Source organism: Thamnophis sirtalis, unplaced genomic scaffold (assembly GCF_051295495.1).
Source record: "Thamnophis sirtalis isolate CommonGarterSnake01/CBP01778 unplaced genomic scaffold, rThaSir2_p1.2 scaffold_4, whole genome shotgun sequence".
Lineage (NCBI taxonomy): Eukaryota > Metazoa > Chordata > Lepidosauria > Squamata > Natricidae > Thamnophis > Thamnophis sirtalis.
This window is the reverse complement of record NW_028261384.1, coordinates 74,389,123-74,415,036: the sequence shown is the minus strand read 5'-3', so window position 1 is coordinate 74,415,036 and position 25,914 is coordinate 74,389,123. Positions and strand designations below refer to the sequence as shown.

Genomic DNA, 25,914 nt, shown 5'->3' with positions numbered 1-25,914 from the left:
TAGCTCTTGTCCGCCCAGAAAATGGTGTTCTAAATTAGCAATGCATTGTTTGGTCTGCTAGGCAAATGGTTGGTTTAGTGGTGAGGAACTGGTCTCTGTAGCTTATTTAGTCCTAGATTAGAAAAGGAGTGATGCGAAATCAAGCTGAAACTCCTTGGACAGTGCATGCCAGTGGGAGATGAGATTTGGAGGGTTTCATCTCCCTCCCAACCAAAGAAGGGGCTCACACCCTGTCTGCCTAATTGTCAGGCGTGCCTCATTCAGTATCCAAGAAAGAGAACTCCCCAACTCCATTTGATTAGAGATAAAGGTACTTTTCCTGGACATGAAAAAAACAGCCAAAGAAAGCAAGATCTGAAGCAAAAAAGGCGCAAACGTGCATATATCAAACATTTACCCAGGACCCTCCCCCAAGTTACCCCAACCCAATGTCCAGTCTGCAGCTCCCAAGGTGTCATGTGGCCTCATTCAGTTGGTATGCAGAAACTGTTGACCTTGACCAAGCCTAAACACGAGCCATCAGCATGTGCAGAAGATGGTGAGACCAAACTCCCTTCATGATAACTCCTCCAGCACCTAGCAATTCCCCCCCCAAATACCACAAGCCCCACTCTCCCCGTTACTATGGCAGCCGATAGCAAGCAAGCAAAGTAGAGGCTGACATTTGGCCCTCCTGCAGAAAGGACATCAACCCTGGAGAAAAAGATAAAACAAACAACAACAACAATAAAACATATATACATCACAATTAGGGTTTATCAGGATACCTAGAATGGAACTTTTGCAAGAGTTTGGGAGCTTTGACATTGGACTTATTCACCCACTCAGCATGGGATGGAGGGAAATGTTTCCAGGCCATCAAATACTGTATTTTTCCCTTATGTTTCCTGGAATCCAGGATCTCCTTAACCTCAAAATGTTGTTCCCTTTCAATAAGGAAGGTAATGGGGTGGGGGTTGAGGTGATCGCATTAAAGATGTATGTACCGGTTTCAGTAAGTTGATATGTAACACGGGATGGATTCTCCTAAGGATTTTTGGTAATTTGAATTGCACTGTGACAGGATTCACAATTTTAACAATGGGGAAAAGCCCCACATATTTAGGGCCAAGTTTCTTCAATTTCTGGGTAGTCTGAAGAAACTTAGTGGACAAGAATACCCTATCCCCAAGCTGGTATTCTTTTGGCTTCGACCTTTTTTATCAGATTGTCTTTTATGTGCCTGGTGAGCCTCATCTAAGGCTTTATGAGTTATAGGCCAGACATGTTGAAGCTGATCACTCTACTCAGACAAAGATAGGTTCTGTGGTTTCTCTTGAGGCAATTCAGAAATAGGTACAAAATCCTGGTCAAACACTACTTTAAAAGGAGTCATTCTAGTACTGCTACGTACCGAATTGTTGTTCTCTACTTCTGCATAGGGCAAGAGATCAACCCAATTATCTTGTTGATAATTGACATAGCACCTAAGATACTGCTCTAGAACTGAGTTAGCCCTTTCATAAGTTCCATTTGTCTGGAGATGGTGGGCGGAGTCCCTGAGCAGAGCCTATTAACTTCAGGAACTCCTTCCAGAAGAGGCAGGTGAATTGAACCCCCCACTATCTGAAATAATGCATTCAGGAACTCCATGTAACCTATACACACGTAAAATAAACAGTTTAGCCAGTGTTTTTGCCGATGGAATCTTGGAGCAGGGCACAAAATGCACTTGCTTGGAGAACAAATCTCTGATCACCCAGATGACTGTATTTTCAAGGCTTTCTGGTAACTTGACAATAAAATCCATCGATATCTCCTTCCATGGTGCACCAGGTCAGGCAACATTTTGAAGTAGTCCTTTGCTGCAGCAAAACAAGACAACTAGCAATGTAGGATTCTATATCTTTTTTCAGAGAAGGCCACCAGAGCTGTCTTTTAACCAAATATAATGTTTTTATGAAACCAAAATACCCAGCCATTTTTGAGTCATGGGCCTGTTGGAGGACAACACTTTTTAGACTAGCAGGAACATAAAGCTTAGCTCCTACCCACGCAAGGCCATCCTGCATGGTGCACTCATTGGAGTCTAACTTGAACCACTCATCAGATGCAAGGCTTTCCCTCAGCCTTTTCGTCAAATCAGTGGGCACCTCCAAATCCACTTTCCCCTAACTTCTGGTGACCACCGGAGCTGCTAGACAGGTGGGAATGACAGGATGAATCATCACTGACCTGGCACTATTGTACTGGGGTAGTCTGGACAAGGCATCAACCATAAAATTCTTCCCTCCAGGAGGTATTTCAGTGTAAAGTGAAATTGGTTAAAATGCTGTGGCCAGCGAACCTGTTTAGGCGACAATTTCCATGGGGTTTTTAATGCTTCAAGGTTTTTATGATCAGTCCATATCGCAAATGGGTGCTTAGCTCCCTCGAGGAAATGTCGTCAAGTTAGTAAGGCCCATCAGACTGCAAAAGCTTCTTTCTTCCAAATTGCCCAACTCCTTTCTGTTTCCATTAATTTTTGGGAGGTGTAGGTGCAAGCTTGCAGATTCCCATCTGCATTCATTTGAAGTAACATTCCCCCCACGGCCACGTTATTGGCATCTGCTTGGACTACAAATGGTGCATCCATGTCAAGGTGTTTTAAAACTGGTTCAGTTGTGAACAGCCATTTCAATTTCTCAAAGGCTGCTTGACATTCCATAGTCCACTTCAAGGGCTTACTAGGCCTTGGCTTTGCTTCTCCCTTTAACTTTAGGAGGTTTGTAATTGGCAGTGCAATGCTAGTGAATGAGGGAATAAATTGGCAGTAAAAATTGGCAAATCCCAAAAAACTTTGTAGCTGCTTGTGGGTGCGGGGAGGGGGGGGGATTTTGTAACAGCCCGGATTTTCTCTGGATCCATTTCAATACCCTCACGAGAAATGTGGTACCCCAAATAGTCAATTTTCTTCTGGTGAAATTCACAGATAATTTAGCATAAAGTTCAGTGGCTCAGAGTTTTTTCAAGACTGAGCGCACCAGTTTTACGTGTTCCTCTAGGGTTTATGTGTAGACAAAGATGTCATCAAGCCCCTTATACCTGGTGCTCCCTGCAGTCCGAATGGGAGTACTCTAAACTGGAATCACCCCAGAGGGCAGTTGAAAGCAGTCTTCCACTCATCTTCTTCCTTTATTCAGACTCTATAGTAGGTCTCCCTTAAATCTAATTTAATGAAAAATTTCCCCTTTGCCAAGTGCGCTAACATGTCCTTCATGAGGGGTAAAGGGTACACGTTTTCCATGCAAATGGCGTTCAAGTTTTTGTAGTTCACATATAAGCGAAGACAGCCATCCTTCTTATCTTCTCGAAATAAGACAAACAGACTGGATGAATCCCCTTTTTAAGTTTTTATCAATGAAGTTGCGTAATTCCTCTAGTTCGCATGGGGCCATTGAGTAAATCTGTGGTTTAGAGAGTTTCTCCCCTGGGAAGATTTCTATGCTGCAATTGGTAGTGTGGTGGGGGGTGGGGAGAGCTTGTTGGAAGCCCTTTCGCTGAAAGCCTCTTTGAGGTCCCAATATTCTTTCGGAATTTTTTCCTCCCCCTCAATTTTTTCATATGACAATGCTGCCAGGTCTGTTACAACTCTGGCTAGGTGGGAAGTCTTCCCTTCCTCCTCTGTTGGCTTGGCTGAATGGATGCATAGTCACCCCTTCTGCCAGTTCATCTGAGGGTTCCATTTCCGTAGCCAACGCAATCCCAGTATGAGGGGTCATTCCATCCCTGGCGCCATGACGAAACTCAAGGATTCTTGGTGGTCCCCCATCCACATCTCCACTTGTTCAGTTACAAAATCCCCCCCCAGCAACTGACCCATCCAACTGGCAAAAGGCAATGGGTACTTTCATAGTTCTCAGTCTTAAACCCATTTTTGCACCACCTCAGGGCTAATTACACATCTGGTTTAGCCAAAATCTAAAAGGGCCAGCACCTTTCCCTGGGCACTGGTCAAGTGTACTTTTAGTTCTACTGGGATGGTGATGGGGCCCACCAGAGGTCTTACCATGGGGTGGTCATCGAAATCCATTTCACTTTCTCCTAAAGAAAGGGGGGTTTCCTTCTCCTCCTGGCCTGGAGGAAGGGGTTAGACATGTTGATCAGCGACTTCCAGGCCTTTCAGGTTTGTTTCGTGGCGTTTCCCTCTCTGCTTGTCGGGTTTCTTCCCTCCAGCCAAAGTTGGTTTTGGGCCAAACGTGGAGTAGCAGTCGGCAGCTTGATGCCTTTCCTTTCCACATCGGAAACATGCTGTTGATTTGGGCTTGGTTGCTGACTCCCTTTTTTCTGCTCTTGGTGCCTCTTTTGGGGTATTTTTTGTTTTGTTCCAGCTGTTGCCTCCACAGTATCGATTTCTGGCTATGTCAATTTCCACATCAGCTGCCAGCACATACCAGTGTTGCAGGTCGCGGGGGACCCCCCTGTTCACACAGCTCTGGTACACATCATCGTTAAGGCATCCATGTAGCTGTCCATCAATGTCTCCTGGGACCACCCCCGCATATGCACAGACAGCTCACAAAACTCCTGAGTGTACTCTGCCACCGACCTCCTTCCCTGGGTTAAGGTTTTCATCCTGGTTCTTGCCTTCCGATTTGTGAGGGGATCATCAAAGCGTGCCCTCAGGGCTGATATAAACACGTTGTAATCCCTCAGCTGGGGGAAATCATGTTATGTAGAGCCACCATCCACTCAGCTGCTTTGCCCTCCAATGCCATCGTAACACTTCTCACTTTGGCAACCTCTGATGGGAAATCCTCTCCATAGTCTTGCATGTAATTCCAAACTTGAACCAAAAAAACCCCCAGTTTTGGGATCTCTCCCGAACTTTACTCCAAGAGGAGGAATCTTTGTTTTCGACACCTTCATGGGGCTACCTCCCCTCTTGGTGGAGTTTGAACTGCTGCTGCGGCTGGAACTCCTCCATCCTGCCTGGCTCCTGTAGCAACTCCCAGGGTCGATTTGGGGTTAGCCAGGGCGTCTGCTCCCCCCTCTGCTACTCGGCAATTCCAATCTCCTTTTCAGCATGACCTTCATGGAAATGGCGATTCCCCCAGGCCTCTTGTAAAAGATGTAAAGCACTGGTCATCATGAGATCCTCTTTTTTGGCTTCCTGCCAGGAAGCCTCTGGTCACCAGCATTGGGTGGTTGTAACCCCTGCCAACATCTTCTCAGGATCATTCATCTGTCCCACTCCCAGTGACCATCTGAGTTGGACTGATTTTTCTTCCAGATTCAGTTCAGCCATCCACTTTGTTTCCAAGGGAGGAGAGGATCCAGCAGCCCCCATGTGCTCCTGGTCGCTGCAGGGGTTAGACATGTTGATGCACCCCCCCCCCCCCACGGAAGCTTTTAATTCCATGATGAGTGCAAAGAGAGATCATGCTTAATATCAGGCGTGCCTCATTCAGTATCCAAGAAAGAAAACCCACAACTCTATTTGATTAGATATAAAGGTACATTTACTGGACATGAAATGAAAACAGCTAAAGAAAAGCAAGAGCTGAAGCAAAAAGGCGTGAATGTGTACATATCAAACATTTACCCAGGGTCCTTCCCCCAGTTATCCTAACCCAATGTCCAGTCTGCAGCTCCCCAAGGTGTCATGTGGGGTGCATCTTCAACTGGCCTCATTCAGTTGGTATGCAGAGACTTTTGACCTGATCAAGCCTAAACATGAGCCATCAACATGCGCAGAAGATGGTGAGAACCAAACTCCCTTCATGATAACTCCTCCTCAAGGCTCGACTACTGCAACGCACTCTACATGGGGCTGCCCTTGAAGAGTGTTCGGAGACTGCAGTTGGTCCAGAATGCAGCCGCGCGAGCGATATCAGGGGTACCTCGGTACACCCGTGTTACACCTATCCTCCGCGAGCTGCACTGGCTCCCTATTAGTCTCCGGACGCGCTACAAAGTGCTGGTAATTACCTTTAAAGCCGTACATGGCACTGGACCTGGATATCTGAGAGACCGTCTCCTGCTACACACCTCCCAACGTCCGATAAGAACTCACAGGTTAGGCCTCCTCCGGGTGCCGTCTGCTGGACAATGCCGGCTGGCGACCACTCGGAGGAGAGCCTTTTCTGTTGCTGCTCCGGCTCTGTGGAACGAGTTACCAACAGAGATCCGGACCCTCCTCACCCTTGCAGCCTTCCAAAAAGCCACCAAAACCTGGCTGTTCCGGCAGGCCTGGGGTTGCTGACTCAAATCAGGTCAACCCCCAATTAAACCGGATGTATATTGTGTTTTTAAAATGTTTGTATTGTTTTATGTTCTCCCCCTGTATGTTATTTTATTTTATTCGTACTTGTAAGCTGCCCTGAGTCCCTCCCGGGATTGGGAGGCATATAAACCCATTAAATTGCTAATTGCTCCAGCACCTAGCGATTCCTCCCCCAAATATCACAAGCCCCACCCTTCCCATTACTAAGGCAGCCAATGGCAAGCAAGTGAAGTAGAGGCTGACACTAATCTTTGTTCTCAAAGAACGCCTTTGCTTTTATTTTATTTTCCAAAGTGTGTATTGCTTAGCTCTCCACAAAAAATATGACAAGTTACATGAAAAACAGATTTTCTTACTTTACTATATACTGGCTTCACAATTATCACTATTTGCATTTAGATTACATTTACATTTTGCTAATTGTCCTTTGTATTTTTCTGCTTTGCAGAACTGAAATTTTTTCCAAGTGGATTCCTTTATAAAAACATTCATATTTGTAAATTATTTAAATAAATAATATATAGAATCATGAATAACTACTCACTTAATTTTACCTGGACCCTGGCCATATCCTTTTGCTTCTAGCTTTCGATAAAAGTTGCGAAGTTTGGCTTCAAAGTCTCTCCTGTAAGGAGAAGGTGCTCTTGCACTGGCCCGCTGCAAGCCTGATGAGTACAAACATAAGAAAGAACTTATAATTTGCAACCACTGGCTTGAACTAATACTTGTTAACAATGATCTGATTCATTAATGATCTCCTAGCATAATCTTTATATTTAAAAGGCAAAACTTTTTATTTCACATTTATAGCATATGGGTATCATTCAGCTATTTAGAAGGTTTCATGTAATCAACTGAGACTACAGATAAGGGTGTAGATGAGCTTTTGTGAAAAGGTCACCTATCTCAATCAGCACCTGCACTTAGGAAAAAAAATAGATGAGATTTGCACATATCTGGGTCCTTCCATGCCACTTCTGTGCCTTTGTCTTACTGTAATTCTACTGAGTCAACAGGATATTGATCAGTGACTTTAAGATGGGACAAGGAATTATATAATATAGTGTCATCATGTCATAAATAATTAAAAATATAAGAAACACCAGTTAAATGAGACTAACTACGTTTATAGCAGAACATGTTATTTTCCATAGTGGAAACAACTAGCTAAATAACTCTTGAAAACCACACCATAAAGACAATATTTCTCTCCAATGATTATTCTTTAAAGGTATACTACTACTGATGAAAGAAACAAGGCATTTTGACCAGCAACCATCCATATGCATATTCCACATTAATTTATCCTCTCTATCTTTAAATGCTGTACCTTTAAACAACTCAGAACATGTTACCAAATTCTCTAATATATGTATGTATGTTATATATAGCAAAGAATTTAATTTTATCTGACTTAAATTTAGCACCATTTGGCATTATTAAATGATACCAGATTCAAAGATTGATGCAGAATATTTTACATGGATTAAGAAAGAAAACAATGCTGAGAACCATTTTTAGAGATCGTATAATAATGTGTGGAATTCAATCTTGCATCTTCTGGAAATTATTTCTCTGTATATAAGTAATAGTGCTTTGATTGCATTTTTTAAATTCAAGATTTTAAAAAATTAAGCTATAGTAGCAAACATATGCACAACACTATTATGTGGTGACAAGATTTTGTTATGCATATTTTTATAATGAAGATATTTTCTTAGCATGCCCAAACAAGTCCTCCATTACAAAGAAGCAAATGAATACGTACAGCTGGAGTCCTGATAGCTGAAAGTTTCTTTAATTTTTTTTTGTGGCTAACACCACAAAAGTAGCATATTCATTATTTCTTGCAAATTAACAGCATAAAAATATGGAAGAAAGTGAGAGTTGTCAAACACCTTTCTTTTTTGGCAGAACATTCCTCAGATCAGATGTAAACTAAAATATGCATTTATAATGGGTACAAAAAATATTAGGGAAAATTTGTTTTAGACAAAGCCTTGTAGGTTGCTATTGATCTGCTTTGAAACACAGAGATAAATTGTTCAGGCTTATGCAAAGAGAATATTGACAAACATATCTTTTCTCATATTTTTCTATGGAAGAGGGGGAGATCTAAAAAACAAGGCACTGTGTGTTCTTTGGCTGCTGTATTTTTTGGAATAGGAATACAATATAATAGGAAACAAATCTAGCCAGAGAATTCACTCTCAAGTGCTTTACCTGGAGAATTCTGAGGTGATGAACAGGGTGAACAACGGGGAGAAAAGCTGTAGCCAGGATGGAAGGCTGATTGAAGAGGAATGTAAGACATAATGTCTTCTTCAAAAAGACTAAAAGGGAGAAAAATATGAGAACATTATGTGTAAAAATCCCCACAAATATGAATCTTGGTTTCCAGTTGTTTCTTACAGATTCCAAATCTAAGAATAAAAATTGAACTAGAAGGGTTGAACTACAGTAGAAGCCTGTTCTGAACAAAAGCAATCTTTCTAAATTTGGAAAACATTCTTTAAAAAAGCCACTAGTGTACATAAAATACAAACATATTTTCACCACATATTTCCACTTAATCTTATCTTTCAAAGGTTAGTTCTAGGATTGCTCATGCTTTTCTAATAACATTTTTGGCCTTGACAACCAAAATTATGTAGAATTTTCTTTTCTTTTTTTACTGAGTTTTACTGATGTAAGAATGAAGTAGCTACTCTTGGAAGAAGGATTTAGATATGGAAATAAATCATTTAAATCATTTAATTATTAAGTATATTAAAAATAGCCAATTCTAGTAGTGTCCATAAATTTAGGCTGTGTCACAACTGTGAACTTGAGGGAACACGCTTGTCACTCAGCTCATCAGCCAATCAGAAAACCTCCATTTCATGAGGAATGAGAAACTGGAGGGCAAATGGATTGATTAAGTTCTGGAGGAAGAAACCCCCTCCATAAATTTTGATTTATGGCCTTTGAAGTTAAAATTAAAATTTTAAACTCTTTACTGGAACAAGATGTTATTACTGAAGTTAAACAAATTATCTGGAGACAACTAAGATGGATTCACTGCATTTACAAATGTAACTGAATAATCATTTAAAAACTGAAAAATGTTGTGATTTGTTTGTGTTAAAATGAAATAGAAGAAATTTATTGGAATTACTGCTTGGAAACTACAAAGAGATACTAGAAGATACTAGAAGAAAATAGGAGCCAGAAGTTTATTTACAAGACTTAAGAATGGTTGGCAGGAAGAAGAAAAAAATAAAATAAAACTGCTATATCAGAATATGATTAAATAAGGAATTCTTATATTTTGGTGAACTAGAACAATTGTTCAGTTTGGAAATGTCTAATAGGGTAAAGGATTAGTTTTTGATATCTAAATGTTGCTGTTTTAACCATTCAGTCCTGTCCAACTCTTGGCAAGTGCTTTCCATATTACCATGTCAAGCACAGCACATTCAGTTGTTCAATCTTTGTATCAGTTTTGATGTTATCAAATCAGTAAATGTTTAATATTTTTATATTTTACAAAAGTTGAATTGTTAAGAGAGGGATGAGGGGAACAAAGATTAAATGGAAAAGGCACTCTATTTTTATATTATTGGATATTTTAATAATTTTTTTTACTAGATGTTTAATAAGGAGAAGATTTAGAGATGAGTTTATAAAAAGGATATGTAGTATGGAATGAAAAGCTGTTGTATTTTAAGAGACAGTAATGACTTGCTAATGGAGCCACCTTTGGGAAATGTAATTTTGATTTTAGGTTTTGATGATTGGAATTAATGGAATTACGGAAGTAATATAGGCTATTGCCAAATTTAGAGTAAGAGATGGAGGTACTTTTTAATCTATATCTGTATCAAAGAAAGTCAGAAGTCATTTTTTATTTTTTTTATTTTCTTTTTGCACTTTTATCTTTCTTTTTGTGTGATCCTTTTTTAAAAAAATAGAATTTATTTTTATTTTCAAAGCAAACACAACACATAAAATCTTACTTCTTTACATACTGAAAGTGTATCAGTTGGTTAAAAAAGGTTTTCGTACATCTCTTCCACAGTCATCAAGCATAATTCATATTAACTCAAGTATTTTAACTCAAATATTTATACACGTTACCCTTATACCTCCATTTTTATTTGACTATAATTATTTAAACGTCCTTCATCATAAAATATACCAAGATTTAATACATAACCACATACTGGCATTTCATTTAATATTTCTAAAATCCTCCAATAACACTGAATCCTTATGTCCTATTCTAGCTAAACCCTCCTTTATTTGACTATATCCTGTATCATAATATTTAATAACAAACTTTTCTAATCCTCCTTTCCAAATCACTGTTGGCAATTTTCATCTAGTTTGTCATCATTATCCCTCCTTTATTTGACTATATCCTGTATCATAACATTTTCCCCCTAATAATCAAAACTTAACTTTATCTAACTTAATTCTTTTTATTAACCTTTATATATAATCCAAAAGGATTTCTAATCTTCCTTTCATAGGTACCATTCAATATTCATATCCAATTATTGCTTATCATAACACTACACATTGTATGCATTGCTTATCATAACACTACACATTGTATGCATTATTATCATTATCAATTATTTCTTTAACTATATCTATTATCACTAAATTTCACTAAGTTTAACTATTTTTATGTTATATTCTTCCATCTATCAACCTGTATCTTTCCAATAACAAAACAATCTTATATCTTCTGCCATAGTATTTTAACTCAGATATTTATACATTACCCTTATACCTCCATTTTTATTTGACTATAATTGTTTAAATGTCCTTCATCATAAAATATACCAAGATTTAATACATAACCACATACTGGCATTTCATTTAATATTTCTAAAATCCTCCAATAACAATGAATCCTTATGTCCTATTCTAGCTAAACATCCATAATATATTGTGTGATCCTTTTAATACCTGTTTTTTAATTTAAAAAAATTATACTAGAAATAATTATTGTCTATTACCTCAGAAGTATTACCAAATCTGCATCACAAGACAATTTTTCAAGTCCATGTGTACCTTCTGTTCGAATATAATGAATCTTCTCCCTAGAGAATTAACATAGATAGATATAGATAGATAGAGAGAGAGATACATACATACATACATACATACATACATACCAGGGGTGGGTTTCAATCGGTTCGTGGCAGTCCCCGTGAACCGGTTGGTCGGCGAACCCGGAGGTAAGTAACTTCCAGGAACGGTGAAGGCCCACCCACCCGCGCTCCTTACCAGTCTTTGAAGGCTTCTGCGCTTCCACGCAGGCGCATGGCACATACAGCGCCTGCGCGATTCTCTGCGAGCAGCTAGATGGCATATACAGCGCCTGCGTGATTCTCCGTGAGCAGCTGGATGGCACATACAGTGCCTGTGCGATTCTCCACGAGCAGCTGGAGCATTGCGCAGGCGCTAAGATGCATGCGTGAACTGTGCACGTGCACGAGGACGCCGCCAGCCCCGTTCCAACCAAACCGGTTGGAACAGGATAAGCAACCCACCACTGATACATACATACATATATATATATATATACACACACAAATTGATATTCTATTAAAGAAAAGCTACACACATTCCTTTTGATCTACACTGACCCATTTCTCTTCCAAAAGCTAATATAAAACAGTTAGTACAGAAACATACCTTGGTTTCTCTTATAAAGTTTTCTAATATTTGTATCCAAATCAACTTACAATGTATGTAACTGCTGATAAAAAAATTCTTTGAAATTAACATTGTTCAGAAATGTGCAGGTAAAAGGAAAAGTTGTAAAGAAAGTAGAGTAGATAGTCATTTGGCAAACAAAATTATAATAGGAGAATTGATTAAAAAGGGCTTCAAACATTATTTGAAATATTATTACTGAAATTAGTTTTAAAAAAAGAGAACAAAATAAATAATTTGATAGCATCATCAGAATGATCACCTAATGGAAAAGTGTATTTTAAAAACAATTAATTTATTAACATGACTCATCTAAAACTTATAAATGTTTTTCTTCTGGAGCCAAACTGAATTCTTTGGAAGTAAATATCTTTTTGTCTAGACCTATAAATTAAATCAGAGTAGTCAGTGATCCCATAAACAAACAAACAAACAAACCAGTAAGGAGGAAAAATAAAGCAAGAGAAAGAAGGCAAGTGTGGTTGAAATTTGCGACCTTCACTGAGGCTTCCCTTAATCTGTCAATGGGGGAGCCAGGAGGAGGTCAAAAATGGCAACCATATGACATCATATCTAATGACCATGCAAGATTTGCCTAATAATAAGTAACTAGATCTGCTGAAACTACTGTTATAAGTCAGAGCTGGATGTGATGTCCTGCTTTATGATGCTTTATGCATCTCTTAGTAACTGAGCAGTCAGTCATGATTACCATTATTAACCAAGGACTACATGTATATTAATATCCTACATACAATGTAACTAGTACAAATGATCTGATATAGTGATCTCTACCTATCATGCCTAACTATGAAATTAATCAATCTTTTTTCAGATTGCAACAATGGTGTTATGGTGTGTTTATAGATACGGACATTTGTCAAGCATCAAATGTTGCCAAAATATGCCCTTCTGAATGGCATTTTAGCTTGGCATTTTACAAATTATCATTATGATCCAAACACCACGCAACTAAGGGTGAATGGGCAGCCATACAAATTTTCTCAAATAAATAAATTGACAAGTCATATTTAGGGATGTGGAATGTTTCAAATCCAAAGATAAAAATGTACTTCAGAGAGAGTATGGATCTGCATATCACACTATTAGTGTTTTGTTGAAGAACCAGAATCTTTTCCTGAGTTACCTCAATAGCCGCTCAATTCCAGGAAAATACACTTATGGATTAAGAAGGAATTTGCAGCATGCAACAAGGCATTTCAGAGCAGATGTAAGCATACTGTCAACATCTATTGGTACAATCCTTGAAGAGACAGAGCCGTTTCAAGAAGGTGCCAACAGATGTGACAAGCACACCCATGTCTATTCCAAAACATCTTTTCATCTCCTGATTCAAAGCACTGTACATTCAAAAATATATTCATGCACCATGGACAAGAAATTTCTTAATCTAGTTATAACTGATATTTATACTGCTGATATGAGCTCTTTATTATACACCTACATTATAAAGTAAAACCTCATTGCTGTATACTTTTCAGTACCTAATATTCCGTTGTTCAGTCACTAAGTTGTCTCTGACTTTTTACAACCCCATACGGTTCCCTCTCTCCTTCATTGGAGGAATTTTCACAAATTCATGTTCATTGCGTTGATGATACATACTACCTAATCATCTCATCCTCTGCTATCCCTTTTATTCCACTACTATTTTAAAGGAGTAAATTATTAGTATTATTAATCAACAGTATTCTCACTATAGATGCTTTACAACTAGTCCTCAGCTTACAACCACAATTGGCACTGAAATTTCATTGTTACGTCTGTGCAATCATAAAGCCAGTCATCATATGACCAGACCTGATTTTACTATAATTTTTACCATGGTCATTGAAAGCAAACCACTGCATCTGTCGAATGAATTACAGGTAGTCCTCAACTTACAATGTTTGTTTAATGACCATTCAAAGTTACAATGGCACTGAAAAAAGAGAGTTATGTCAGTTTTTTAAATTTATGACCATTGTAGCATCTTCATGGTCATACGATCAAAATTTGGAAGCTTACTAACTGGTTCATATTAATGACAATTAGACTTTCCTGGGAGAATATAATCATATTTTATGATCTTCTTATAAGCAAAGTGAATGGGCAAGCCAGATTCACTTAATAGCCATGTTACTAACCTAACAACAGCAATCCTTTACTTAACAACTATGGTAAGAAAGATTATAAAATGAAACAAAACTCACTTAACAAATATCTCATTTAGCAACATAAATTTTTGGGCTCCATTGTGATTGTAAGTTGAGGACTACCTCTATGCAGACTAAATTTCTGACCAACACAGATTGGACCCTGAAGTCTAGCTATACATTAGGTAAACAATAACTTCAATCTTCTAATTGAAAAAGAAAGCAAATTAATCTGGAATCTTATGAGCACAAAGCACATGTTACCTATCTACCTAGTTTCTTATTGTCTATAGTAACCAACAAACTACATGTAAATCACACTTTGGGGCTTTCCTATCTTAGCTTTACCAGAGTATTCAGTAATTAAGTTATAGACTGTTGTACCTGAGTGCATGGTTCCTAGCCAAACTTGGCTGACGCTCCTGCAGCATTTCAAAAATATTAGGCTGACGTAGAAATGCGACTATTTTGTCATTGTATGCTGAAAAAGCACAAAAACATCCCAGTGTGAAATCATTCTTCTATTTTATTATTTTTGCCTTAAATTTTGTTTTCTAAAGAACCCTGGGTTTTCTGATGGAAAAGTAATATATTTATAAGTAAACAAGAAAAAGTAAATAAATCTAACAAGTAAAAATAACATGGAAGATTAGGGATATTTAAAGAATTGTTTTGAGTACAAAAAAGAGTATCCATATCTGAAACGTCAAAAGTGCTTGCATCTTTTCCAAGTGATGTTCCAAAAGCTGCTCAGCTCTTTCCACATGCAAATGCTTTAGTGATTTAGAAAACAATGGCACTTCATTTATGTTCTCATGAACTGCAGAGCATCTCACTGAAATATTTTGCACAGCCAGATGTCTATGGAGATTTTCAATCATTCAGGTCATATTGTCCCAAAGATGCTTTTTCCAAATGTTTTGCTTCTCATCCAAGAACCGAACTGTTTCTTGGATGAGAAAATGTTGTCAAAGGGAAAAAACCCAAGATAATCGAGTTGCCTTTTCGTGAAAAGCACCTTTAGTACTTTGCATATAACAGATATGGTGCTGATCAGAATTCATAGCATAATGATAGGGAATATACTGCCACAGCATACTCACTAGGGTTTAGGATTGTTCATGCTACCCATTTCATCCTGCTTGCCTACTTGTAGTATGTTATTGAGCAGCAGGACAGAGAATATCTGACCTTTATCTAGCCTATGGATATTCTATCAAGGTCTCTCCCCTCTTACGACATCTTTTCTTTCACCTGTCCTTGGAGACGTAATAGACATAGTAATAGATGTAAAGCCAGAGTAAGAGAATTATCATTTATAAAATATAACAGGGACAGAATTTCTGTACATTCCTCCATTATAATTGATCTGAATACCCCCATGTTTCCAGACAAGCCCTGTCCCCCAAATTGTTTCAAAGAGCAAACTCCCCAGGCTTAACCTGAGTGAGCAAAAGGATCAAAGAATCTTTACCTGAATTAGTTTACTTATTAATTGATCACTGAAGTGCACACAGCCAATATCCTGGATTCTGAAACCTAATTCCCTTTTTCCTTTCAATACATATGGTTAATAAGATCCTGAAAAGATCCAGACTTTAGAATCTGAAAGGGAAGCTGGATGTGTGTACCTTAGCATTCCATTGTCAGTAAATTTCTTCAGGCAGGGACTGTTTGACCTTCTTGCAAAAGAGGGAAAGCTGCTGCTTGTGTCTCTAATATGGGAAAAATATGCTGATGTTTCAGGCCTTTAGTATTTTGCATCAATCTTTTTTCCAGACTTGAAAAGTCAATTATAAGAGGCACATTGGAAGTACTGCAATTGCTTCAGCTGTCCCACAACTTTTTGAAATATTTTGGCTTATATTATGCAAAGATAGCCAAATGAGAATAAAATAGGTGTGTGTTCTACTAAGAAAAAAAATTAGGCTCACTTTTGGGGCTATTCTTTAGCACATCCATGATTTGCTGTTCTGAAAACAAACAAAAGAAAAAATCTCTTTAAATTCCATAAGGGTGTTCCTAAGGAAGCCCATCCCAGCCCATCTGAAATAACTATGTATTTAACATTTTTCCTTGCCTTGTCATATTCTGTTTTTTATGTATACTATATTTGTAGATGTGCTCCCTATACTTTTATGAATTTAATACTTTTTGTTTTCATATGTTGTGAAATATAAACCAGAAAAAATGCTTACACATAATGGAATTAATACATGAATGCGATATATTTGAAGTGATTTACCAATAGCTAAATTAGATAATCAACAACACTGGTAAACCTGGTTAATTGTGTTATTTCTAAAGCCAAGAGGATGCAAAGATACAATTTCCAATGAAGCAGCAGTTTTATTGCTTGTTGATGAACTCTTTCTTTGCTGTGATTCTGTACCCAGAGGGGATTAACTGTTGCAATAACTCATTCATCCATTAAATGAAGCCATATTTCTTAAATGAAAAAATAACAGCAGAATTGCAGTGAGCCTTTTATTTTAGCTAAGAAAATTTAGTAAATATTATCTGAACTCGCTTAAAAAGCAGTGATACATACCAAGAGGCAAGGATTCATGATGATGCTGATTTCGAATTGCTGCTACTAGGCTATTGGCTGGCCTAGTCAACAAAGAAACTCCTCTGTTTCGAGAGACTTCTGATGCCTGAAATAAAGAATTCCTATAATTATATTGTGAGTATTTAAAGTAAAAAGTTGAATTGATTTTTTTAAAAATGTGTATTTATAAAAAAATCATAGCCAAGACAGAATATGCAAACTAGAAAAATGTTGAAAAAATGAAACTAGTATTTTGTTGTTTGAGTGCATGAGAATATTAAAAATCATTATCCCACCTTAGGCTACAGTCTTGTATTTTTTTTCTAATTTTACTGATTCAGAAAATGTCATGACAATATCTTCCAGTAGAATTAGGATGTAGGCATGACATTACCATATCTCTTCTCTGTCTAGTGAGAATGACTGCATACAATAATCTAAAGAATAATATTCTTAACTATCATGTGTATTGAATAGAATGAATGGATTAGGGGTAGTAGGGTAGAAAGTGCAATTATTTATTTATATTTCATGCTTCTTATGAAAGAATGAAATATTCATACATAAATAACTAAATATCCTTTTATGTGTAGCACTAGGGCAGGCCCAGCTACTTGAACCTCCTCTTCTCTTGGAGGCATATTCAGGCGATAGAAGGCTGCACACAAAGTGACCTAAGAATTTCTGTCATTGGTCCAAAGTGCTTTAATCCCAATTAGGGACAGCTGACACAGGGTCCTATTCACAATTCTCTGTTCTTGAATATAATTTGTACAGAAATAAACTTCAGCCATAGTGGCGCCACTAAATGTGCCCAGCAGAAAGCAAAATTAAATTGAGGCCCAGAGATTTCAGAAGGCAAGGATCAGAGAAAAGAGATGAATACATGTCCCATAGCAAACTGCCCAGGGCCATGTGGCAGGGGAGGAGTGGTGGGGAAGGAGTGGAGGAGGGGGAGCATCTGGGGAAGAACGCCTGTGGCGGATCAGCAGGACTGTTGGGACAGAATAAAGCAGGTAGGGCCAGGCAGCTGTTGTAAATTGTCCCATTCCAAATCAGAAGAGGGAGGCAATGGCATTAATAAATCATCTCATTATTTCTATGATTGACAATAAACTGTGCTCTATATGAGGCTCCCTGCAGAAGCTACAATCAAGCACATAATTGCAGTAGGCAGTCTTTTACTGGATGAGACATATTGGATTAATATAACATTTCTTATGTGGCACAGTACTGCCTTTCAATAGGCTACTAATCAAACACCTGGCCACATATGAAGCTCTATATGAATTGACACTTAGATAATTGTAGGACTGGCCATTTTAAACTTGATCTATAAAGAATGCACTTCACAATTAAAATTTTTAAGAGGACATCTACTATAAGAAACTTTGGGTGGGGAAGTGAAAAAAATATTTTTCTAATTATACATTGTATTCCAATAAAAGACTTCACTCCCAAAAATTCAGATGGCATCATACATGATGGATATTAGGAAGGTAGTCAAAATGAAGCTGTTCCAGACAGTAATTCCCATTTGATATGACTGAGCTGAATTGAAGCTTTATTGTATGTTTGTAGAATATTATGTCTTTTAAAAATATTTTTATGTTTATTGGTATTTGATACAATCCACCAAGAATCCAAATAGAATCAGCAGTATGCAAATGTTGTAACAAATATTATTTCCAGTTTCCCTGTTTTTTTTACAGGTTTAAATCTAACAACTATATAAACTGGTCAGATTGTATAAACCCATGTAAAAAACTACTACTAACATTCTGCAGATTAATTTCCCAGAGATAAGCAAATAATCAGTTGTAATTTCTTTAGAAAAAGTGACATATCAGTACTATTTAAAGCTCATGCTAAAAATTAGCATCTGCTTTTACTAAAATGAATCTGAAGAAATTCTTAGGTTCTATAGCCCATATTTATGTACCTCTCCAGCGCTGTAACTACGGAGTCTCTGAAGATGCTGCCTATGAGTCAAGTGATTGGGTAGACGGCCATTCTGAAGTGGAATTCTGGGGTCAATGAAAGTGGTAGCACGACTGTTATGGTCAACAAAGAAAGACTGCAATAGAAGAATAGTAAGAATGAGAAATAATATTAAGAGAGCTACCAAGTTGGTAATAAAGGTTTTAACATGATTCCTAACTGATATTTTTACTTTAAGAAATTAAATGGCTAAACACATTGTGACTAATGTATTGAAAGTAGACTGAAGAACTACTTATATTAAAAGAAAGAAAAGCAATACAGATAATTATTTTAAGGTATATGTTCCTTAATGAAATACTGCATGAAGAGAAGCTGTATGTATGTATTTTTTTTACACAGAATTAAATATTAACTTCATTTCATTCTTGTACCTTGCCTTGTTGATCGGTTTTGATTTCCCATCCTCGCGGGAGTTCCAACCGTGTATCAGCAAACATGTTGATGAAATTTACTAGGTCCCTATTATGCTGATACCGCTCAAAATTCCGAGCATCTCTCCGGATTTTCAGAATCATATGTTTTAAGCAGGTGCTATTGGTGAAAACTCGATAGGCACTCTGAATATAAAGAAAAAAAGTGGGGGAATTCAAATGCATTGTTGCAAAATAACTGATACACTTTTGCCCCCCCCAAAAAACCAACATACTAATTATGTGTGCCTTTTTAATATAGCAATTACCTACAGCAGCAATGAATAGCAAATACCAATCTGGCAAAGGTCTTCCTAACAACAGTCTCAACTGTTTTTCCAACAGAAACCAAAGTTCCAGGAGGGCTATGGTTAGAACAAGTATACAGGTAGTTCTTGACTTACAACAGTTCACTTAAGTCACTGAAAAAAGGGACTTATGACCATTTTCACACTTATGACTGTTGCAGCATCCCCTTGGTCATGTGATTTACGTTCGGATGCTTGATTACTGTCTCACATTTATGAGGGTTGCAGAATCTTGGGGTCATGCGATCTTCTTTTGTGACCTTCTGACAAGCAAAGTCAATGACCCAGTTAAGTGAACCCAGATTCAGTTAACAAACCTGTTATTAATTTAACAACTGCAGTGATTCAGTTAACAAACATGGCAAGAAAAGTTATAAAATGGAGAAAAACCCAGTTAACAATTTTTTCACTTAGCAACATAAATTTTGGGTTCCATTGTGGTCGTAAGTTGAGGACCACCTGTAGTTCCATTTCCTCCCTCCAAGTCCTGCTACATAGTCATCCAAGTTATCAGTGCAATTCCTTCTCATACCCATGCCTGAATCCTCTCTGAATTCATATTTTTAGGGTTCTTTGCAATTGTCATTATTAATATACTAATAAATATTCTTCTTTGAATCCTATAATTATCAGCCTTTGCTCATTCATTATTATCTTTCTTCTTTTCATTTTTCTAATTTTTAGGTTAGAATAGTAACAGATAACATAGCAGTTTACAAGCTTGAGGAGTGGGAACTTGTGGTCCTCCTAGCAACACTCTCAGCAATCCTAGACAATATGGTCAGCTACAAAGCATAATGGCACTGATCACTGACCAAAATTCAGAAGATCATGGGTTTTCTACTCCTATCCTAAGTGCTAGGCAAGCTAACCAAGCTCTTTTGTCCTGTATGAAAGTTAATGAATCCAATATTTTGCACATGCTTGTTTGAGACCATAAATAAATGTACCACGTTGCTCACAACTATGATTAGTACTATAGCCAATTGCAGAGTAGCTAAAAATTCAGTTACCAGAACAAACCCTAGGATTTGGAAAATAATTACTAAACACTTGGCAAGAAAGTTCATAAATTCAGAGCAAATTTCAGATGAAATATGGGTAAAGTTCTAACATTAATTATTAGAATACATTCAGACAAATATTAATATTCTTAGGTGTGAGCTTCTTTATATGTTCTATAGACAATTCATTGTCCCACTACAATATCAATAAGGCCTCTATTGAATACATTTCTTTTTATTGCCTATGCTTATGATTCTGGTGTGCTGATTAATTGTATCACTTGCTATATTTTTTGCTATAGTAATACATATATTACTATAACGACACAAGACCCATCTATAGGTAACAGGTTCCCACTTGTGTTCAAGACAACCTTATAAAAATACTTTGATTAACTAATATAGTCACATAGAATCAGTCATTTTTGTAAATGGGTTATCTGCTTTTTAATTTTGGTTTGTAGATATATAGAAACAGAGTTGGAAGGGACCTTGAAGGTCTTCTAGTCCAACCCCCTGCCTAGGCAGGACTACACCACTTCAGACAAATGGTTATCCATTATCTTCTTAAAAACTTTCAGTGTTGGAGCATTCACAACACTGGAAAGTTGTTCCACTGATTGTTTTTTTGATTGAATATTAATCCAATTAATTTTTAATATTAATTATTGATTAATATCCGGGAGTGTAACTATTTTGAGATCATTAGTTTAATTCTGGTCATTCTACTAGCATTAAATAATCCTTTTAATAGCTTTCTATAAACATAATGCAGACAGATTTCATTAAAAAGTTCTTCAAGGAAATAAAATACTTGTTTATTATTGTAGGTAGATTTTGATTTGACTCAACACACCTCATTAAGTTCGTTTTATTTTGAAGCTGTTTAGCTGTTATTTTTGAAGCTGTTTTTTGTACCTCCCTCTTTGATGTTGGAGTCTAAGTGCTCCATCCTATGTCACTGTTTGTTTGTTTGTCTCTGATAGCTGCCTTTGGAGAATTTGCTTCTATCTGAATGGAGTCTGATATTTTGGAGTGTTGATTCAAAGTACCTCTTTTTGTATTGCTTATTTTATTTTTTGGAGCTGTTCTTCTTCCCTCCCCTCATAATAAGCCTGCAAATATCATGGTCCTCCAAACTATCCCTGTTAAATATGCATCCCTCATTCATCATGATAGAAAGAATTCTATCATTTGAGAAACAGGAAGAAAAATGAAGGAAATGGTAATAAATAAAAAATAATAAGTAATTATCACATGAGTAGAAACTTGTTATGTTATAGGCATTTATTCTATTGTAATATGTATATGTGTTGTGCTGCTATAAAGGTGTTTTCCTTTTGAGCATTTGGTTGTTGGGCATTTGTGGCACATGTGCCTCTGCAAAAGCATGTGCCTGCGGTCAGCTGTATCCTTCCTGCATTGGAATCTGGATCATTCATGGGTCCTTTTCTTTCTTTTATAAATGCCACCCCCATTCCCTTCAGGAATTGGCAAGTAACACAAATTACCAGAGTAATCCTCACACCTTTTGTGCTGTTAATAGGCCAATCGGGAATAACAAAAGATAAACACTGCCAGAAAGGAATCTGTTTATGTTAGGGTATATGACTGAGTTTTATAATGTAGTTAGATTATATGACTAAAGTAATGAAAATATTAAGAGCTTTGGCATAAAAATAAAAGAAAGAGTCTGAGGAATTGTGACAAGTAGAAAGTCATGATTTTAACTTTCATGTGGCTGTTGTGTATTTCGGGGGGGGGGGGGATACAAAGGATTTTCCAAACCTCCAGAGAGGAAACTCCAGGCGGAACACTCTCCTCTACCTCTCTTTTTCTCCCTTCCCTTCCTCCAATTGGCTGGTGGTGAACTGTCACCTGAGCCCAAAAGCCCGGGGTGAACAGTATTTCACAGTATTTTGCTGAATGGCCCCTGATGAAGGGTCTGGGACTGAAGAGGCTGGGCCCCATTGGCCGGTGAGAATACCTGGGGGCCTAACAGCAGAGTCAAAATGGTAGAGGTGAATGGCTGGGGGCGGAACTCTGGGCACAAAAAAAGGGGCAGCAAAGGGTATGAAGAGAACAGTCCCTTTCCGTAATTCAGGGTTGTGACATTAAGCTTGAATACATGTTGCATTCTTATTTTATAGATAGAATCTGAATGAAAGATGATTAGTTCGGTCATTTTGCTTTCTTTGGTGGATTGGAGGTTTAAAAAAAGGTTGTTTTACAACAAAAAAATTAAATTCCTGTTGATGAAAGCTATTGATATTAGTCAGAATCATACTCATCACAGAATAAATTCAAATACCTCAATAACAGAAAATGAATTTTAAGGAAAGACAATCCCTCATGAAGCATTATAATATTCTAATTAGAGAATATTAGAACAATTTGTTTAACCTGTGTCTTTTATTTCTATGTAGTCAGTTATAAGCAAAGTATACGCATCTATCAAAATACATATTTCTTTACTACTGTTCTCAATTTTTATTTTCTGGGAAATGTCTTATCAATTTTTTTTCAAGATTTCACACTTTTTATCACAGAACAGCTTGCATGTTGCAAATGATTCCAAAATACGTACTAGCACATGTAATTACTTACTGTAGGATGGAAATAGGCAAATGTGTATTCCCTGTTTTCAACTCACTCTATATGACTAATAATAATAGGCTATGAAAAATATAATCCAAAACTCATAGTAAGTATTCCTTATTGAGGAAAGTGAGGTGTTAGGCCCCACAATAGTCTGGCACAAATAAGTCTTAAATATACTACGTTGCTCCCTTTTATGTCACAGATTTTGGGGAAAATAAACTTGCATATTGTGATGCATTTTTCTATTTTTGTAGAAGTTTTTGTGCCATGCATGAAGTTTTTTTTATTCAATAATACAATAAAAGATATCAGAAATCATCTAGGATTTGAAATTTGAGATTCTTGTTTCAGGATTAGAGAAATATTACTTTCTTCTATGTTTTACACAGAAGTATATTAGTAGATTATGTCTGTGTAAACTATGCTTATATAAAACTATTTCCCTTCCAAGTACAAAATGCATATTGTATAGAATATGCTAACATTCATGACTAAGTCACATACTGTTAATGTTTCAACAACCAGAAAAAAATGCTGTACTTTATAACTGTTAGTGACACACTGTGACTTCATCTTGGATCAATGTCAAAGATAACCAGCCATATGTTGTTGTAAATAGTGCTAACATTGCAGATGAGTACTTATTAAACAATAAATACACAGTGTTGAAACAAAAAAAGTTTGTAAGCTTTATTTTCTGGATTGCTGCAAAGCAACTTTCTAGTGTGGCTGATTCAGGTGAAAAAAACCAGATAGAGATGAACCTAACCCAGTCCAATCATTTATTCCTGCAATGTCTATAATACCAAGGACAGACAATCTGACACTTCTCAGTATAGTTACTTGTCATGAACTTACAAAATACCTTTAAAAATACCCTTTAATAGCAAAAGCAGTTAGACTTATATACCACTTCATAGGGTTTTCAGCCCTCTCTAAGCGGTTTACAGAGTCAGCATATTGCCCCAACAACAATCCGGGTCCTCATTTTACCCACCTCGGAAGGATGGAAGGCTGAGTCAACCTTGAGCCGGTGAGATTTGAACAGCCGAACTGCAGAACTGCAGTCAGCTGAAGTAGCCTGCAGTGCTGCATTTAACCACTGCGCCACCTCGGCGCCTAAACAGGCTTACAATTAAAGATAAAGCTGAAGAAAGTTAGAATGTGTCAATTGAACTTCAAAACAAACAAAACAATTCTTTGTCACAGGGTAAAGTCCTCCATTACTATTTTGGTGTACTTCATGCAAACTGTAGCTAAAGATCAGCATTTCCTCTGTCTGTTTGGGTGGCCTCTGGTATACACTTACAGCAATGCCATTTCCCCACCCCCCCTTTTATATCAACTCATATGGATTCAACGAGGCTTTCATCCTTAGTTTTATGAATGTCTGTAGAGGTGTAGTGATTTTTTATGCAAGTAAAAAATTAAGACCTAACAAAAGATGAGCTGGGTGGAACTCCATGTCCTCTTTTTTTTAGGACTGTTTCTTTTAAACAAATTATATCCTTCCAAAAATACATTCCAGCAGTTTCATCCCACCAATATCTTTCAGTAATGATAACTATATTATATCTGCCCTCATGGACAAGTTCACTCTGTTTTCTCCTCAAACTTCTGAGCAATAGTGAACAGGCATTTGAGTCCTTTGCTGAGTCAATTTGCTTTCTACATCTCCTGTTTTGTATCCGAGTTCCCCTTCCTTCCCACCACTCCCCAACTAATTTTTTGATTCTTTGTCTTGGAATTTTTGCTTGGGATTATCTCCCAAAGATCCTACAGATTGGTTATCCTTCCCCTTCAGTTTTAGATTAAAGCCCTGTTGATAAGCTAAACCAGTCATTTTCCAAATATATTCTTCCTGGTTTTTGTAAGATGAAGCCTATCCCCCATCTTGTAAATAATATAGATGTCACCTAGGAATTTGAAGTTGTCTCAATGGCACCATCTCTTAAGCCAATGGTTTACTTCTAAAATCCCCAATCCCTCACTGGATGTACAGATGAACCCCCCCCCCCCTATGTTTCTAACTCTTTGGCTTTCATGCCAAGAAGCTCATAGTTTCTTAATATTGTTTTCAAGTTCTTTGTTGTATCATTTGTCTCTACATGAAAGAGAAGAAAAAAGTTAATAATCCACAGATTTAATTATTTTAGTAAGGCTCTCAATCACATCTTTGATTTTGTTCTTGGGAAACAACATACCTCCTTGGACTGATTGTCTGCTCTACAAATTGATTCCATTCTTCTGAAAAATGAATCTCCTATCACCAACAAACACCTTTTTATTCCCTTGGGGAAGTCTGGGCTTCATGTCACTGGAACATTTGATTATGACCCTTCTCCAGATGTCTACATGCTTTGCTCCAAGGTGAGGATATGAAATCAATTACTCAGTCCCAGCTGGCTGTATTGGATTGGACTGCACTAGAGAGCAGGGACATTGTTCTTTAGGGTTTTTTGTTCTATGAGTGACATGTTGCCAGTTGCCTATCTCTAAAAGTTCATCTAAAGCAGTGGTTCTCAACCTTCCCAATGCTGCGACCCTTTAATACAGTTCCTCATGTTGTGGTGACCCCCAACCATAAAATTGATGTCTCAGTTCCTAAGACCATCGAAAATATGTGTTTTCCGATGGTCTTTGACGACCCCTGTGAAAGGGTCATTCAACCTCCAAAGGGGTTCCGAACTACAGGTTGAGAACCACTGATCTAAAAGTTTATTTCTTCTAGTAGTTGTTTGTTCCTTATTGTGTTCAATTTGATTGAATCTTCTTTTGGATGGACTTTCTTGTTTTTTTTGGTTGAGCCTCAAGAGTACCTAGACTTGCTTCTAAACCCTTTATTTTTTGTTTGAGTAATTCATTTAGCTAATATTTGTACATGTGTAATTTAGATCTTCTATGGGCATAAATACACACATAGA

The 25,914-nt window shown here is 37.3% G+C and overlaps 1 protein-coding gene across 6 annotated transcripts in view; it reads right to left on the bottom strand.

The window, feature by feature from the left end:
- HECW1 (HECT, C2 and WW domain containing E3 ubiquitin protein ligase 1) overlaps nt 1–25,914 on the bottom strand; it is a 274,097-nt gene that overhangs the window by 29,339 nt on the left and 218,844 nt on the right. For 4 of the 6 annotated variants that reach the window (XM_087713122.1, XM_087713121.1, XM_087713124.1 and 1 more), the window contains 8 exons: nt 19,039–19,224; nt 18,606–18,740; nt 16,664–16,769; nt 16,047–16,085; nt 14,497–14,593; nt 11,254–11,337; nt 8,468–8,577; nt 6,789–6,909 (listed from right to left, as the gene is read on the bottom strand). In XM_087713122.1, the coding sequence (XP_087569248.1) occupies nt 6,789–6,909; nt 8,468–8,577; nt 11,254–11,337; nt 14,497–14,593; nt 16,047–16,085; nt 16,664–16,769; nt 18,606–18,740; nt 19,039–19,224 (878 nt within the window). The remainder of the gene's footprint in view (nt 1–6,788; nt 6,910–8,467; nt 8,578–11,253; nt 11,338–14,496; nt 14,594–16,046; nt 16,086–16,663; nt 16,770–18,605; nt 18,741–19,038; nt 19,225–25,914) is intronic. The other 2 variants (XM_087713125.1, XM_087713126.1) reach the window with 1 other exon arrangement.